Source organism: Equus asinus, chromosome 17, assembly GCF_041296235.1.
Source record: "Equus asinus isolate D_3611 breed Donkey chromosome 17, EquAss-T2T_v2, whole genome shotgun sequence".
In the NCBI taxonomy this organism is placed as follows: Eukaryota; Metazoa; Chordata; class Mammalia; order Perissodactyla; family Equidae; genus Equus; species Equus asinus.
Window position 1 is genome coordinate 46,606,852 of NC_091806.1, and position 18,205 is coordinate 46,625,056.

General features: G+C 57.3%; 1 protein-coding gene across 1 annotated transcript; it reads right to left on the minus strand.

Annotated features, from left to right (window-relative positions):
• Positions 1-597: 597 nt before the first annotated feature.
• On the minus strand, positions 598-5,974 carry FGF19 (fibroblast growth factor 19). The gene is made up of 3 exons (XM_014861601.3): positions 5,438-5,974; positions 5,092-5,195; positions 598-2,251 (listed from the first exon to the last, which is right to left on the minus strand). Exons 1-3 carry the CDS (start codon positions 5,676-5,678, stop codon positions 1,937-1,939), a joined length of 660 nt encoding a protein of 219 aa, XP_014717087.1. The 5' UTR covers positions 5,679-5,974; the 3' UTR covers positions 598-1,936.
• Between the last annotated feature and the right edge of the window lie 12,231 nt (positions 5,975-18,205).

Sequence of the window (18,205 nt, forward strand, 5' to 3'; positions counted from 1 at the left end):
AGACGATCAAGAGAATATAGCCTGGGCATTGCTGGACTATGAACAAACGTGCCACCTCTGGGCTTGTGACTGGACAAAAAGAAACCCTGTCTGGTCATTGGCGGGATTTTGCCCTCCAGGGACATGCATTAACTTCTGGAGGCGTTTTTGGTTGCTGCTAGAGGCCAGGGATGCTAACATCCCAGAATGCTCAGAACACCCGCCCCTAACAAAGGATCATGTGGCCCCAAGCTCAGGAGGCAGAAGGGGAGGCACCTGGATTCAGGCCACTGCTGCTTAGGGTCTCTGTTGCCTGCGATGAAAACAGTCCTGACGCGGTGGCCGCCCTAACCAGTTAGTCTGCCAGCAGAGGCGGCTCGAGGAAGCTCAGCCGGGTCCAAACCAGTCCCCTCCACCAGCCCCTGAACCTAAACCTACTGTTTAACCACCCAGTCGGCCTGGAGGGCTGTTGCAGGGGACAGAGCTTATGGTAGAAAATGCAGAGTGTGGGATGCGGAAAAAACAGAGAGGGTGTCCTGTGCACAGCGCCACCATCCCCTTCCCGGCCCGCCGCCCTCCCGCTCAGACCTTCCAGCCGGATAACAGAACACAACTATTGATACAAACAATGCCGCTTTAATGTAGAAAACAAAACTCAGGTACGTACATAAATACAATTCAGGGGTATAAATAAAGTAAGAAAATAAAGCGATGTACATATCAAACAAAATAAATTACGCATAAATAGCACGTTGGAATGGAAGCGCTGGGGGAGGCCTCGTCTCCTGGGCTCCGCCCACGAGTCACTGGCAAGATTCGGGGCTCTCAAAGCTTCCTTCCCCCGGCCTTTGACTGTAACGTGCGGGTTTCCCTAAGCGGGGAGGCGGCCAGGTCCCCATGCACAGAATGACTTGGTGCCAGGGGCAAAGGGCTGGGGAAACGGGAGGCCGCTTCCAGAAGAGAGCGTCTGCTTTTTCAGATCAACACCCACAGCGCTTCAGAGAGGGGAAGCCGAGCCACAGCGTGAGAGGCAGACCCAGGATGGGGTGCAGGCCGGTGGGCTTCCATCGCAACGGCCTCACGTGAGATCCATGTGACCGGGGCAGATCCGATGCCCTGGAAACTGAGTCACCGTGGCTAGGAGGGGCTGGCTGCCTTCACGTCGTGTTCCTCTGAGCGGGTGGCAGCATGGCCAGTCACCGTCGGGCAGCCAGCCTGAGCCCGGGCACCGGCTGCCAGAAGGGGGTGGGTGGATGTAGGTGCATTGCCTTATATGCCAAGCAGTCCATTCCAGAACCAGCTGTAACAGAGTTCTCAAGGTTCACCGGGCTGGAGGGCAGGGCTCAGGGCTCCCTCTGCTCCTTAAGCCTGGTGGGCCGTGCCTGTGTCCAGTCAGCTCTGTCCTGGAGGGGGCTGGAGGGGGCCAACCATCCTCCGTGGAGTTGAAATCAGGATCAATTCTCACCTGCGGTCAAGTCAAATTTATCTGAGGTTTCACAGAGCTGATGGCTGGTACGTGAGTTTAAAACGACCGCTTTCCTTCTGGCTGCCCCTGCTGAAAACGACAGGAGAGAACTGCAGAGAATTTCGGCTTGGCATAAGGACTTTCCCAAAGGTAGTGAGTTCCCCATCACTGGAGGTATTCAAGCAGAACAGGGGCAGCGCAGTGACTTGTCCAGCAATGAACGGCAAAGGTTGCGGGGTCGGGGACTGGGGTGGGTGAGTGGGTGAGCGGAGGACTTACTATTTTGTGATCATACAAATCTACCTGCTAGAAGCTGGCACAGCCAAGGTAAAACTCTATATGGTGCACAAGTTCTAAATGTGTCTTCCTAAAACTAAATAGAACACGGACGGACCCAGGATCGTCCTGGTAGATGCATGGCCAGAGCATACTCTGCAAACCCCACAGGCCTGGGGTCATGGCCCCCGGGAGCAGGGGAGGCCAGAGCCTCAGCTATTTCTGAAAGCTGGGGCTCTTCACCAGTCCCACTTTGGTGGCGATCCCGAAAGGGTCCATGCTGTCTGTCTCCAGGGGCGAAGAAAACACATCGGGCTCCATGTGGTCCTGGAGGTCCCTGGGCTCCGCTGGGCCCCTGGGCAGCATGGGCAGGAAGTGGGACAGCGGCAGGAGGCCCTTGCCCTTCAGCAGCTGCCTCTGCTTGGCGCTGCTCAGGGAGACCGGGAGGTGGTGCTTCCGGGAGTGGTACACGGTGTAGCCGTCGGGCCGCATCTCCTCCTCGAAGGCGCAGTCCTCGGCCGAGTACTGGGGCTGTGGAGACAAGCGGCAGCCGTGAGCGTGAGCGCCCGTGCCCGGGGTCTGTGCGCCTCACACCGCCGCGCAGGGCACGGTGAACGGTTACAGAGTGCGAAGGCGTGTCAAGCACCGTGTATTTAGATACTTTGTATAGACAGTACAACTCGATACACATATGTTATATATAAAGCATGTATTGTTATATTAACATACACCTTGAGCATATATATTAACATACAACATAAATATATAACATTAAACATGTATACTCACTAGATAGAGTTTATATATAAATTTATATATATGAATAGCTGTACTTTATGCACCTTCAGGCTTTATACTCTTGTACAGACACAAATACTCCAGGTATATACGTGTATTTCACATGCACATTTCATGCACATTCTCAACATCTATAAAGGCTTTACATGGATCCTTAGTAGTTTTCACTAAATCATGTCACTCTAAACTTAGGCCTGTTCGAAGTGATAACAGGCATAAAATGCCCATCCGTGCCTACCCCCGCTTCGAGGTCCAGAAGTCACTGCCCACCTTCCATAGTCCTTAGCTCTCCGAGGGCACTTTGGGAAACACTGCTACACTATGTTATCCTTTTACGATCCTTCTTTTAATTAATTAAGAATTAGGCGTAATCCAGTCTGGGGTCCAGACGGCGGCATCGACTCCCCGTTTAGACATGACTGTGAGCGATTCCGAGGCCTTTCCGTCTGCTCCCTCACTCAGTCGCTGGGCGCCTTCCAGGCAGCTGGCCAGGACCTTGGAGATAAATGCAGCCCCCTCCCTCGTCTGGCCGGCCCCGGGAGCCTGCACCCAGCGGGGGGCCGGAAATTCATGCTCAAGGAGGAAAGCCAGTCCTGGTCCCAGAACATTCCTGCCTGAGAGGGTGCCAGTGGGCAAGTCCTGTCCCAGGCTAGAATGTCATTACCTTGAGGACACAGACAGCCTAAGGTGGACGCCACCGCAAGGGCTGGAAGGTAAACAGCCCAGGGAGGACTGAGTCTCGCCTCTGCCCCAGCCTACAAAGGTCGCTGAACTGCAGGTGGGTGAGCGCTCTGCTGATAAGGCGCTGATAAGGCACGCCTCCAGTGAAGCAACAACCGGGCTCTTGCCCGGGGATGAAGCCACCAGACGGGGAGCTGCAGGGCACAAAGCAATAAACAAACAAGGGAAGGCAGAACAAACAAGGGAAGGAAGACCAAACGGTGCTCTGCGGGAGAAATTAGCATCTCATTCGCGTCTCCATACAGACAATGAAATGATTTCGAGCTTCTTGTGGAATTTCTGTTTGAAAAAAAAAATTCTTGGGGCCACCCGGGGGGCATAGTGGTTAAGTTCGGGGCTCTGCTTCAGGGGCTCTGGGTTCCCCGGTTGGGATCCTGGGTGTGGACCTACACACGCCTCATCAAGCCATGCTGGGGCGGCATCCCACGTATTAGGACCAGAAGGACCTACAACTGGGATAAACTATGTACTGGGGGGCTTTGGGGGGGGGGGAAGAGGATTGGCAACAGATGTCAGCTCAGGGCCAATCTTCCTCACCAAAAAAGCACACCTTAAAAAAAAGAACAGTCTCAATTCTTGCAAAGCCATGCGGCGGAGATCAAGCAGCAGAACAGGATTCAGGCGAAGAGATGCCCCGCCCCAATGGTACTGGGACAATGGTGGGTTAGAGCCATCAGCCCCTGGGGCCCTTCTCCATTAACGTGCGGCCCCCCCCACCCCAAAATGTCACAATGACAAAATTGCAACTGCGGGTTTGCAGCGGTGGGTGGGTGGCAGCTTTCAGCCAGCCGCCCACCCCCCTTCCCTCATTCTTGTTCTTTCACGCAGGACTCCGCCCTCAAATCTGAAACAGGCCCTCTGGATAAATGGAATAAATGGGCGTCAGAGCCGCAAAACAATTTGGAGACACTAAAAAGACTGGCGCTGCGGGGGGAGGCCGGGCATCTTCAGCTTCTGGGGGGTGGGGAGCATCCGCGAGGCGCGAGCTGCACACGCCCCCCCACCACTACGGGGGCCCTAGGCCCAGCGGGGCTGCATTGAAACCCAGAGCCTGGCCCGGACCTCACACAGCTCCTCTGCCCGCCCGGGGGCGCGGGCTCCCTTTGAACTCCCAGCCCTTTGTTCCAGGCGACCCAGCCTGCGCTCACTTCCTGCCCCCAAGACCTCGGTGGTTACCTGGGCTTTCCCAGCCCGCCCCGGCCCCGGCCCACCAACAAAAAGCATGCACACTACAGGTGAGGTGAGCCCGACAGCAGGACAAGCCACCACCGGAATATTCTAGCGCGTCTGCATGCTTTTCTGGCAGATAAAAATTAATTTAAAAACTCCCAATCCCAAATGTGATTTTTTTTCTGGTTTACTTGAATATTGACTTAAAAAAAATCCAAGTTGTGAATATACCCTTTTTCTTTCTTTCTTTCTTTCTTTCTTTTTTTTAATACCGCGGGGAGGGAAACGGAGGCGAGGACCACACACGCGCAGGCGAAGGCTGCAAAGGCCCGAGGTGGGTTTTCCTGTTTCATATCAAAGAGAGTGGAGTCATGGGTTTCCTCCGTCCGACTGGGCCGGCCTTTGGCTCAACTGGAAATGCAAAGCCGGTTCTCACCCCTTCTCCGCTACTGGCCGGGGCCACAAACTTCCGTAGGAAAAAGTCGGACGTGGGCTTAATCCAGCCCTTGAACGCCTTTCCTTAGAGCTCCATGCGGGCCCCGGCGGGGGAAGCGAGGAAACCCTGGATCCCATCCAGCGCGCCCTCTCCCCGGCAGGCCCCCGCCCCCGGGACAGCTGTAGGTCCCGCGCCCCAGCGCGTTCAGCCCGCTGCAGGCACCTACCAGCCCTTGCATCCTGCCGTCGGCGCCCATGCAGAGGTACCGGACGCTGTGCACGCCCTTGATGGCCACGGTGCGCAGAGCGACTGCTCTGATCTCCACCAAACCTGGGAGGAAGGGAAACAAAAAGCTGCAGCCAGGACCCTCGGGGCCCACAACACGTGGGTGCGGTCGGTGCACGGGCCTGTGCCCCCTCCCCTACTCCTAGCGCTGTCTAGGGGCCCGGGGAGGGAATGAAACGCCGCGGTGCCAAGACCTGGGGTTCCCGTGAGTGGGGAGCCGCGGGAGCCGAAGGAGGTAAAAGGAAGAAGGGGCTCTGGGACGGGTGGGGGACCCGACGGACACTCACTGTGCGCGCTCTGGCCCCGCGCGCAGTCCACGGCGCCATCGGCGCGGATGCGCAGGAAGCAGCTGGAGAGGCCGTGGGGGCCGGCGGTGTACAGGTGCCGCAGGCGAATCGGCTCGCCCCAGCCGTAGTGCACGTGCGGCCCAGCGTCGGACAAGGCTAGGGGGCGCCCGGCCGCGGCCAGCCAGAGGCCGGCCAGGACTAGGGCGCAGGCCACGGCGCACTGGCTCGGTGCGCTCCGCATGGCACTTCCCTCGGGCTCAGGACGCGTAGTTCGGCCGGCGGGGGTGCGGGAGGCTGGGCGGCAGCTGGGACGGGCTGCGAGGCCGAGCGTGCCGAGATAAGGTGGCCGCGGCGCTCGAGCCAGCCGTGCGCTCTGGGCGCGCAGCGCTCCCTCTCCGACGGCGCGGCGGCTCGAGGCTGGCGGCCTTATATAGCGCGTCTTACCCGGCGGGTGGGTGCCCGCGACACCGAAGCATTTCTTATCAAGATTGCATCAGCCTTCCGCCCCCCGCACACACCCACTCACACCCCGCCTCCAGCCCCAGCCCCCTCCCCAGGCCCCGCCCGGGTGACCCCGCCCAGGCTGCCCGGATCTGGGGGAGGAGGAGGAGGCCCCGATTCGCGGGAGGGTTCGGGGGAGCTCCTCCCCGCGGCTCGGTAGCGGGGCCGGCGGCCCGGTCGCTCTTGGCTAGGCGAGTTTGATTTTATAAAGCAATAAAATAGACAACCGGAGCCCCGCCCCCAGGCCACGGCTCCCCAGGGAACGCGCTGGTGGCGGGGCGCTAGCGGGGGGGGGGGGCGGGGGGCGGAGGAGGCGGGGGCTGGAACTCCGGGACCAGAGATTGGGGGGGGGAGGGCACTGAGCTGTGCGTCGGTCGCCCCCTGTCCGGAAAAGCGTCGCCTCGGCTTTGGGGCCCTCTCCCCTTAAAAGCCCACAGCCACTGCCTCCCGAGAAGGTCCCAACCCTCAGATCCCCAGACATAAAGCCGCCCACGAGAATGGCCGTGCAGTTCAGGGACCTCTCAAGTTCTCCCAGCTTTATGGTCTCGCGATCCCTGTCCCCCGCCCGCCCCGCCCCTTTTACCCCCGTAAATTGGCCCCCGACGGGGGCCGGGCCCGATCTCCGCCCTCGGAAGAACAATGGGGCGGCGCGCGCGGGCCGGCGCTAGGTGGCGCTTCAGCCCGGGTTTCGGCCTCTTGGCGGCTCCGGCCGCGCCTCCTCCCGGTTCTGCCTCGGCCCCGGCCCGCCGCGCTCCCCGGAGATGCAGCCTGGAAGGGCGGCCGTTGTCAAGGCGCCTTTCGGGGGCAGGGTGGGCATGCAAGCTGCGGATTGGGGAGCTCTGACTTCCCAGCGCAGGCCCGGGCGCGCGGCGCAGGGAGGCCCCTCTGTTTTTGAGGTGCCTTTTGTCGTTGGTCTCGTCCTTGGGTCCCTGAGCGCTGTCCGGTGCCGGGGCGCGCAGTCTGCGGTGGGGTGGGGGGATGGCGTGCGGAGCGGCGGGGTCCAGAGGTGGTCCCTGGTGTAGAGGGGGCAGAGGAGCAGAGATGGGCGAGGCTGGAGTCGGGGGCAGGCATCAGGTGGGGAAATGGGGGCCGTTCAGTGAAGCGGTTCGTGCAAGCCAGAGACCTTCTCTACAATGCTCGGAAAAAGGAAATAGCGTGCAGAGAATGCCCTGGTGGAAAAGGGAAGGGTCCTTCTAGGGGACTTTGGCTCAGCACTGATTCTTTCTCATTATTCCTCCAACCGCCCTCCCCCCCCCCCCCCCCCCCGTCCCCCAGTTCCTGGGTTTGGGCCCCAGGAGGGCTGGTTTTGGGGACAAGCCATACTGGCTCAGCGAAAAGGCGTTGGGAGGGCAAACAGTGGGGACACAGGGAGAGAAAGCAGTGCCAGCCCTAATGAATTTCAATGAGCAAAGGCCACGTTCATGCCACAGTCAGTGACTGGCGTTAATGATGGAGCGTGCAGAAAATGTCACCAGGAAAGCCTTTACAAAAAGACATCATCTCAAAGGCTTTATAGACCAGGGACCCCCACGCTGCGCGTCTTGGTTCAGAAAGCCTTGGCTTCTGTTAAATCTAATTACTTATCCCCTGTGGTTTTAAATCGACAGCGGCTCCTATTAAACTTAATTACCCTCCCCTCCAGCTTTTGCTTTAAAGATTCTCGATAAATGCCAGGAGCCGGGGAGGATAGCTGCACCGGGGGGCGATGCCCTGAGTTGGGCTGGAGGACGGGGGGACGTGACAGCTTCTGACTCCATGCTACCCCTCTGCTGCCCCTCCTAGGGCCTTATTGGGAAAAGAGAGTGGCCGCTGTGGTCAGGCAGCTCAGGAGGTCTGTGCCAATGGGACGGCTCCCTATGTCCAGGCCACGTTCTTAGCTCATTATGAGTGTTCCCCACTTAACTCCCACCAGAACCCCCATGGTATTCCGTACCCCCGTCAGTCAACAGATGGGAAATGGGGCTCCAGAAAAGCAGGACCCAGCCTGTAAGTGGTGGACCTGAAATTTGAACCCTAGGCCATCGGGCTTGTCATTCGAGGTCATGCTGCATCTTGGGAGGTCATGTGGCCTCCTAGCAGGGGCTCTGGCTCCAAGGTCAGACCCTCTGCCATACAGATCCACGCCCAGGCACTCCCAGGGCAGGCCACTAACCTGCTGGACCTGTTGCCTCCTCATGCCTGCTTGTAGCCTTGTCCCGGTGTCATATGGGGCAGTGGACATAAAGTGCCCAGGATGTAGTTGATGAAGAATGATGGCCATCCACTGAGTCGGCCGGGTACCAGGCATTTCATAGTCACAGCCATGCTCCGAGAGTTCAGGTGATTAATCTGTGCTCCGTGGTAGGAAATGAGACTTACAGACTTGGCCAGACAGCCGGCAAGGGTTTGCACCCAGGTGGGCTGGGCACCCAGCCTGGGCAGTTTGCTGGTCACCGTGGTCCGTGGTTGGAGGGAGCCGAGGGACAGAGGACCGGCGGCGCTGGCCAGCAGGGGGCGCTGCGGCCAGCGGTGAGGCTCTCCCGGGGCCGCAGGCGATGGCTCCTCGGAGGCGGAGTTCCGCACAGCCCCCACCCCTGCAGCCCCCATTGTGCTGGGCTGCACTGACTTTGATTTTAGAGGTGGCATTCGGTTTAATGCAGGTGGCTGAGCCAGCTGACGCGCCCCGGTGAGGTTTCATTCACTGAGTGGAGCGGGCAGGGCAAGCAGGGTGCAGGTCACCCCGGCTGACCCCCTCACCCTCATAGGGCCCCTGGGGTCTCAGGCCCAGAGGACCATAAGGGTGTGGCTAGGTGACTTTCTTCTGGATTTCATGATAGCTGGGGTCTTTTTGATTGCCCTAAACCCTTTTCCTGGGGTGGCCCTCCTCCATCCCAAGCTTGTCCGGGTTGCTCCTTCGGACGGTGGCAAATAAAGAGATTGTCATCATTTCTGAACCCCCGTCCCAACAGCTAAGAAAATCTTGTTCAGCTTCCCCTCCGGTCTTTGCATTATGAAGATAATCGTTTTTCTTTTTTGCTGGATGGTTAGAAATTTACGTTACGATGTCAAATGTGCCTTTTTAGGTCTGTGGGCTCTCCCCTGTGCCCCTCCCAGATCCCCCGCCCCCACCCGGTGGTCGCCAAGTACTCTGTAATTACAGAAGCTTCTGGGTGTTGGTAAAAATCTTCATCAGAAAATAAAAACTGCAATTTTGAGCTTGGGGCAGAAAGGCCTGCGAGGACTCGGATGGGGGGGGCAGGCCGCACAGCTGGAGTCTGAACCCCATATTTTTGCCCGAATCTGCGAGAACATGCATCATTTCCCCCAAAGCGTTCTGCTTCAACCAAAACCCATTTTTTTCCTCCTATTAGAATCATCATTTTAAAAAGAGGGCACTCTGCCAGGCCAGAAATTGGCAGGGGCCGCGTCAGAGCAGAAAAGGAAGGCTTTGCTGAGCCTGTTTTCACACTTGTAAAACAGTAAAAGGAATACCTTTAACCTCCGAAAGGGTTAATGCGAGAATTAAAAAAGATATGTCTATCGATCGATGAAGACATCAATATTCATATAGAGACCGCCTGGTGTAAGTAGGTGTGTAATAGATGGGGCAGCAATTGTTATTTATTTAAAGGCTACTCTCGGGCTCTCTTCGCCACATTTGTTATTTATTTTAAAATGGAACGGCAGCTCTCGGAAAAAGGCAAATCTAATCTATGGTGACAAAAAGCTGGTGGGTGGTGGTTGCCTGAGGCGGGAGACAAGGGTGGGGATCGCCTGGAAAGGGCTGCGAGGAGGCTTTCTGGGCGGACGGAGATGCTCTTCTCCTTGTTTGTGGTCCTGAGTAAAAGGCAACGACATTTGTCAACACTCATTGAATGGTGCCCTTAAAATGAGAGTGATTTCGTTTTAAAGTATGCCTCTATAGAGATGATTTTGAACATTTTCATCACAAAAGTAGTACTTTTCAGGGTTGAAAATTTGGAAAAATACGGAAAAGCACAGGAAGGCAGTTTTCAAAAACCTCGAGTATCACGACTGCATTATGAGGTGCTGTTTCTATTTGGGTGAATTTCTTCCTCAGACTTTTAAAAAGTATGTATGTATCTTAAAAGAAAAAAAAAAAGCATTTGAATTGTATCTTCCTCTCCCCCAACTTAGCTGTAAATATTTCCCGTGGCATTAAATATCCTTCTACGGCGTCCTTCAGCGCCAGCAGAGCGGAGTGGCGCTGCTCATGTGGCACGGGGGCTGGGATTGGAAGCCTCTTGCTGCCAATTCAGATCCCCCCCACCCCCCATCCAGGGCCTGAGACCCGCTCGCTGGCTGAGCTCCGCCTGTCACGTGAAGCCTGGGTGTGGCCGTGCTCCTTGCCATACCTGATGACAGGAGCTGGCTGTTTTTCCCGGAACACATGAATTCCTGCCAAGGCGGCCATCAAGCTGATTTCTGTCTGTGAATTCTGCTTTCTCTGATCTCCATCATCAAAACACAAATGTGTCCAGTGGAAAATACCTTGACCCGTCAGTGTAACGACATCACGTAAGAAAATGGCAACGCCGTCCATGTCACCTGGTTAAAGAAAGAAAAAAGTAGCGTCATGAGAAAACATTCATGGTGCTAATCATGATGTCACAAAAAGTCATAAAATCGAAATATCGAAACTGGAAAGTACTGGAACCCTGGCCTGTGATTGCCGACCTCCTCTGGTCCCAGACCTGCCGTGGGGGTGGAAGAGCCCCTTCAAACTTGATACACAAAGTGAGGGTTTTTTTCCCTCCAAAACAACAAGCACAACAAACTTTGCACAGTGCATTTTCTCTCTCTGCCCTCGGGGGTTGCAGGAAATCCTGAGACCGGCCCGGCCAGCACAACGCCGATGATGATGATGACGATGATGGTGGTGGTGGGGATGGCTGACACTTACGAAGCCCTCGGACGTGCCAAGAAGTGCGCTAGGCACTTCGTTATCACATCTAGCTTTCACAGCACCCATTTTAAAGATGGGGAAACTGAGGCCCAGAATCTGTCCCTTGCCCAGGGTCACAAAGCTAATAATAAGCAGATCTGAACCCACTTCCGGACTCAAGGCATCAAACCCTCAATCGTTACACTATATTTAAAAAAAAGAAAGAAGGAAAAACCCAAACAGACTCTCTTTCAGGAAATGAAGAGGCCCGCTCATATTCAGAACCTCGATGAGGACCGGGACCTGACTTCCGGTTTCTCAGCCCCGTCACCTGCCCAGGTGTTTGCCCAGAGCGGTCGTCGGAGCCCCTGTGGGTTGATTCCAGCAAGACAGCGAGAGGGCCCCGCTTCTGAGTGCGGCCCCGCTTCAGCTGGCTTCGCTCCTGTCCCACCTGGCCGTTATTTCTAGGTGCGGTTCTTGCTCTGCCATCTGTCCCCTCCCCAGACGCGTCTCCACAGAGGAGGGGAGTGTATCTGTGCCGTTTGCAGCTGTGCGGGTGAAGCCTCGGTCGGTGGTCAGGAAATATTGCAAGGACCATTTACAGGAGCTGGAAGGTGTCGGTGTGGCCTTGAATTCACTGGCCTCATCCGTGTAAACATCTGTCCTTTCCTTGCTCGTCTGTCCATCCTTCCTTCCACCTTTCCCTGGTTTCCATCACCATATTGATTGTTCATCCATCTGCCAACCCTTTCTGAGCTGTTGCAATGGGTCGGACCTCATGAATCGGACCCTCTTCCTGCCCTGTGGTACCCCAGAGGCAGGGCTCCCAGCCCAGGTGGAGGGCTGCGCTTGGGGCATCCAGCGATGCGGGCAGGGAGGCCCCACATGGGTTGAGGTCGTCATCTCTGTTGCAGAACGGTTTGGGCTGGGGGCAGGGTGGTAGCATAAACTAGAAGTTTCTCCAGAAGTCCGCAGCAGTACGCTCTCCCCGGGGACTGCCCCCTGGACCATAATGACACTTCCGGGAGCAGTTCCGGGTGCCACCATCCCCACTCTCATCTTCACCACGACCCTGAGAATCTTGGGATCCTCTTGGAGAGAAGTCGATGGGAGAGAGAGAAACCATACCAGTGCTGGGCCAGTAAAGGCTGCGACTTCCCCGCTGAGTCAGATCCCATCCATCCGCCTCGGCTCAGGGTAGGACCTCAGCTCTGGAGAGGGGTCTGCAGTCAACAAGGCCGTCACGTCACAGAATTCCTGCAGCAGCACCAGGAGCCGGCCGTTGACCCATTTGACAGATGAGAGACCAGGCACAGAGCTGGCTGGCCGTAAAGACCCGCTGATGGGTAGGGGAACCAGCCGTGAGCAGGCTCTGAGAGGTCACCCCGGGAGCCGGGGGCTCAGGACAGTACCCCTCCCGCTGGCCTGCTGCCCCCCGGGCCTGAGCGGAGACCATCAGGCAGGACAGCCATTCCTGGAGGCTAAGCTTATATGGGAAGTGGATGCTATTCCAGGTCATTCGAGAATCTAGGACTGGACAGGACCTTCGAGACGATTTCCTCGAAGCCCTTTATGGGCAGCAGAGATGGGACAAGAACACACTCTTATAGCAACGTCCTCCGCCCCCACAAACACACACAGGGCCCAGGGCGACATTGGATTTATAATAAAGTCTTAAAAAAGAAAACCCCGCACTCTGAAGATTCCTAATTAAAAACACGTGCCAGAGCAGATCGACCATTGTGGGGTTGGGGGTAGAGGGGCTGGGGACCGACTCCTAACCGGTAAGGAGTTTCCTTTTGGGGCGGCGAAAATGTTTTGCAATTTGATAGGCGTCGTGGTTGTGAATGTATCAAATCCAAAATGTATTTTGCCCTTTAAAATGGCTAATTTGATGTTGTGTGAATTTCACCTCGATAAAAAAACATGAAAAGAAAGTAACTGGCTCTAAAGGGCGTTGGTGGGGACCCTGGGGGGAGTTTGAACGTGGACTGTCCGTTGGTTAACAGTCCTAGTGGTGCATAAATTTCCTGGGTTTGACGTTAGCCCCAAGATCATGTAGAGAATGTCCTCTCGCTTAGAGGAGATGCATGCCGAAGTTTTTAGAAATAGCGTCGTATCCACTATTAGCTTTCAAATGGTTCAGAAAAATAAGCCTGTGTTCGAGAGAGCCGGCTCACAAAGGTGGCAAAATGTCGGTGATCGAGGGGAAGGGGGTGGAGGTGCTCTGTACGTTGTTCTTGAAACTTCTCTGGACGTTTGGATTTTTTTTTTTTTTTTGAGGAAGATTAGCCCTGAGCTAACATCTGCTGCCAGTCCTCCTCTTTTTGCTGAGGAAGACTGGCCCTGAGCTAACATCCGTGCCCATCTTCCTCTACTTTATTTGTGGGACGCCAGCCACAGCATGGCGTGCCAAGCGGTGCCACGTCCACACCCGGGATCCGAACTGGCGAACCCCGGGCCGCCAAAGTGGAACGTGTGCCCTTAACCGCTGCACCACCGGGCCGGCCCCCTGGAAATTTTTTAAAACAAAAAAATTGAGGGGAAAAACCACTGCCCACCTGCCTGGTCCGCGCTCGTGGCTCATTAGGCAGAGCCGGCGCCTGGCATCGGGTGGTGATTTGCAGCCCACGCCGGGTTCCCAGACACGCTCCCGTGGAGGCTCAGCCAGGGCACCGGGGATACACTACGATGACTGTCGTCACCCCGTTTTCCAGAGCAGGAAACCGAGGCTCAGGCAGCTAAGTGGCTGACCCACGGCAGCACGGCGCTGCCCCAAACAGGGCGTGGAAAAGAATTGGGGCTATTTTGGGTCTTCTTGGGGCGTGTCTCCCAGATAAACTGGAGTCGTGTTGCATCCCTGATGTCACAGGCAGAGGACATATTTTCCGAGGCAGCCATTCCCCGGGGAATGAGCCCAGAGTCTTGCCCTTCCCTCAGGAACCCTGTCTTTCCCCCATCCTGCTCCGTGCAAGCATGAGTCACACCTTTCTTTTCTAACAGGTGGGAAATAATTGTTCAAACCTGGTGGCTGAGTCTTGTTCCGACTCAGGGAGCCAGCACCCCGTTTGAAGCGGTCACTCTCATGCATGACCTGAAAAGCAAGCCCACACCCGGGTCACAGGGAACAAACAGCTCTCCCAGGAATAAAGAGATCTTGAGAAGCCCAACTCCAGGCCAACGTTCCAGAGCATTCGGCACTGTTATTTAGTGATGGCAGTCGCCATTTAGTGAATGCCTGCTCTGGACGAGACGCCGTGCGTGTGCATGTGTGTGTCCACCCATGAACATGCACGTATGAGCGTGTGCATGGTTGTGAGTGTGTGCTCGTGTGTGCGTGTGTGTGGTCATGACTCTCCTGACAGCAGCCGCTTGGAGGCCCTACCTCCATTGACAGAAGTGTGAATGAAGCCCAGAGAGGACGCTCGCCTCCTGTGCGGCATTCCCGTCACTGTGACAAAAGGATGACTTATGCGATTTGCTCAATATTTCCCTCTGCCTGGTGTCTGCACGCTGCGTGGCAGGGGGTGTGGAGGTCTTGGTCACACCGTACCTCCAAGGGCCCACGTGTAACTGGTGTGATACATGTCTGTTAACTGAAAGAGGAGAAAGGAAGGGAGAGGGACAGAGGAAGCCGGCCAGCCCTGCCTTTCTGGACGCTCAGTGGAGCCCAGAGGTATCTGGGTTTTGAGGCCTTTAGACAGATGCTCCGGGCTCAGTTCCGGCTAGGGTTTCTGGCCGCACATACCACAGATCAAGGCGGGTGGAGATTCCTTCCGAAGGCCCCGCTGTGCGGCTTGGGACAACCCTTGACCCGGCTTCCCCATCCAGGAAATGGGACCAGACGCGGCTGCAAGGGTGGCTCGAGAACGGAGGGGCCCCAAGGTGAGCCGGGCACACAGGGGCTGGGATGTGGGCACCCGGCACCTCTGGAGGCTGGTCCCGTTAGCCCCACCCAGACCTCCAGCTGCACTTAGGCTGTGACAAACGGGGTCTCTTCCTGAAGCCCCGTCCAGCGCTGCTCCAGACCTGGATGCTCTGCCAGTCGACTCGCAGGCCGGCCGTCCTTTGCCTCACTGCTCATTCCCCATGGGGTTGCCGCAGCTCTGCCCTCCATCCCGGGATGGCCCATCGGCTCTCAGGTCACACCCCTCCGCTCTGTTTCCCCACCATCTACAGGACCACGCATGTGTGCAAGCGCCAGACCCAGGCTGCGTGCTGGTCTCCCCACAGCCCCATTCTGCAGACAGGGAAACTGAGGCATGGGGACAGTCGGCGGCCAGCCCTCGCCAGTAGAGGCAAAGGGGGCTCCCAACCCTCTCTCCACCCCCGCTCTGCCCCCTTCCTCCCCTTCTCTCCCTGCCGCCATCCCTTTTTGTCAATCCCATAGCCCCTGCCCCATCCTCAACCTTTCCCACATAATCCGTCCTCAGACCCTTGTTCAAGCCTTGATGTCACCCCGTTTCTCTAGAATGTCATCGGTTACTTTCTGATTGTGGATCCGGACCTCGAAGCCCCGAGGTCTCATGTCGAGTTTTCTGGGGAGGGGTCGACAGCTTTTAACACATTGTCCGAGCTGCTGTAACCCCAGGGGGCCAGGGGTCAGCTCTGCGGACTGGCTGGTCCTCCTCGCCAAGGCCTGGCCTTGGAGGCGGCCTGGCATCGTGTGAGCCGTGCGCAGGCCCCCGCCCCGCGTGAGGCTCGGCGCTGGTGTCTCTTGGCGGGGCTTCCAGCCCTGACCCCGGCCGCGGCCACACAGTCGCTCCAGGAAGGTTGCAGCATCTGTGAGCAGAGCCACCAGCTTGTCCCCTAAGGACGAGGGAAAGGCGGGGTGAACGGGGTTTCTGCTCAGCCTTGTGCAAGAGTGGCTCAGCCAGCCGGCCTGCCCAGTTCCCTGAGGGTATCGTTACGGGAACAGGGGGTGGCCCTGCAGAGATGCTGGCCGGGCGATGATGGGGACCTGGGCTCTCGTGGGTGGAGCTTCCTCTCCCATCTTCAGCATCCGATTCCCACGATTTTTGTTTATTTTAAGGCCTCTTTCTAGAAGCTTCCTCATAAGACAGTTGGAGTCACGGTCTCTGTTCCTCTTGAATTCGGGACCAATGACCCCAAACGTGTTTACACAGCCTCCCTGGTGAGACCTGGCTGAGCTCTGGCTCCTCTGGCTCGTTGGGACTTGGGGTCTGCTGCCGGGGAGGGGCAGGAGGGCTGAAACTGAGACACCCCACACAGCCCCTGAAGGGCCCCAGAGACCACCCCCCACACCAGGTACACAGGATGGTTTCTGAAGGGGTACCAACATGGCGTCCTCCTTGGATCCTCCTTGACTCTAACTCACCTCGGACCCCCGATGGTCGGCACCTGTGAGGACAGCAGTGGCCGCTCACTGGGCACCTGCCGTGTGCCAGGCTTGCCGCGGGACCTCGAGTCCTCACACCCACCCCAGAGGGGCCAATATCCCTGCCTGAGGCCACACAGCTCTTAAGCAGCAAGGTTGGGACCGAAAGACAGAACCGCTGGACCCTGCATTAGTTTCCTGGGGCTGCTGTAACAATCGACCCCAAACTGGGCAGCTTAAGCAACAGATATGTCTTTGCTCACCGTCTGGAGGCCGGAAGTCTGAGGTCAAGGTGTCGGCAGGGCTGGTTCCTCCCGGAGACTGATGGAGATGGAGCTGCCTCGTCCAGCTTGCGGCGGCTCCAGGCGTCCTGGGCTGTGGCCGCGTCCCTCCAGCCTCTGCCTCCGTCTTCACATGGCCTCCTCCTCTGTTCCCGCCTCTGTCTCACATGTCCCCCTGCCTCTCTCTTATGAGGACACTCGTCATCGGGTTTAGGGCCCACCTGAATAATCCAGGACAATCTCATCTTGAGATGCTTACCTTAAGTGCATCCGCAAAGACCCTTTCACCAAATAAGGTCACGCCCGCAGGTTCCAGGTGGACATAAATTTTGCAGGCGTCTTTCAGCCCCCATCAGCAAGTTCCATGTCAGTGCTTGTCCCGCTACGGCACACTGACCCCTGAGTGGGACGGCTCCTTCTTTGCCCCGAGAGGGGTAGGAGGTTGCTGGTCCTAGAGAGTCCCCCAGTCGAGGTGGGAACACACTTCTGTGTGTGTGTGTGTGTGTGTGTGTGGTGGGGGGTAGGGTGACTGGAGTCCCCTAGGCAGAGGTGGCTTGCAGAGACCAGCAGGCCCAGATGCCCCCAAGGTTGGCCTCAGCCACGCGGCCAGAGAGTCAGGGAGACCCCTCGAGGCTGGTTCACTGAGGGGCTGCCCTCCAGGCACCCCGGGGTCCCATGAGGCTCATTGACCGAGTTCCCCACCAGCCTGGCAGGCTTGCGAAGTGCCCTCCCCAGTCCCCGCCAACCTTGGCCCTGGCACACCACTGGCACGTTGCAATCGGGCAAAACCCCATGTTCGGTACCTGGGCTTCAGCTTCCCCAAGAGGCAAGGCCTGGGGGGAGAATGCACGAGCCTGAAACAGATGGGAAAAGGCGGGCAGTGCAACGGTGAGGAGCTGGTCCAACGAGCAGGAGCATCGCCGAAATCGTCACTGAATAAGGCTGGGTGGGACAGGCAGGACAGCCAACGAAATACACAGGGAAGCAAAAACAAAAACACGCATAAGGTACATTAAAAAAAAAGGGGAGCGATTTCACCCATTTTGTTTCTTCTTTTGATGCGTCTCTGCTTTCCCCCACATTTTCTACGCTGCAGGTGGATCCCTTCTGTGATCACAACGCAGAAGCTGTGAGATCGGTCGGTGATATCCTGCCGACCGTAACTCGGGGCCGGCAGACAAAGGATGTCCGTGGCGTGGTTGAGTGACTGCGATCGGTCATCGCTATGCCACGTCAACTGCGAGTGAGCACATGCGGGGGCCTCCGTGCGGCTTCAGTGGTCAAAGGTGTGCAGACGGCGCTGTCTTACGTGTCCCTGAGTGTCACCTTCCTCTCAGACAAACCCCCGGGGCGCCTGCCCAATGGCCTTCTACTCAGGCTCCTCCAGCCGGAAGCTGCCCGACGCTCCGCAGAGGGTCAGAGGGGCTGCCCTCTGGGGACGGGATCCCCGCCCGCCCGGCCGCCCGAGGCTGAGACCTCCCTGCGGAGCCAGGCTCTCGGGGGGCCACTCTGTGCCAGCGTAGGGGGCTTTGAACGTTTCAAATGCTTTCGCGTCTCACAGCGGTGCCTTCTCCAAAGGGCTCCATGAAATTCTCGGGAACCCGTCAAAGCCGGCGAGCCCGAGAGGGCTTTGATTTTCGGGACAGATGTTTGCCAGCTGACACTTGCAGGGACGGAGGGAGGAGGGGCGGAATTAAATAAGAATGGGGTGTCAGCTCCCAAAAGGTGCCATCTCTCAGCTCTAATTCCTTGACGCCCAGTGT

Excerpts from the sequence above, each read along its gene's own strand:
- FGF19 (XM_014861601.3), bottom strand. The coding sequence starts at position 5,678 with ATGCGGAGCGCACCGAGCCAGTGCGCCGTGGCCTGCGCCCTAGTCCTG. Across the intron at positions 5,196-5,437 it reads GCGGGGCCAGAGCGCGCACA|GTTTGGTGGAGATCAGAGCA; the intron begins GTGAGTGTCCGT and ends CCTTCCTCCCAG. Across the intron at positions 2,252-5,091 it reads ACGGCAGGATGCAAGGGCTG|CCCCAGTACTCGGCCGAGGA; the intron begins GTAGGTGCCTGC and ends TTGTCTCCACAG.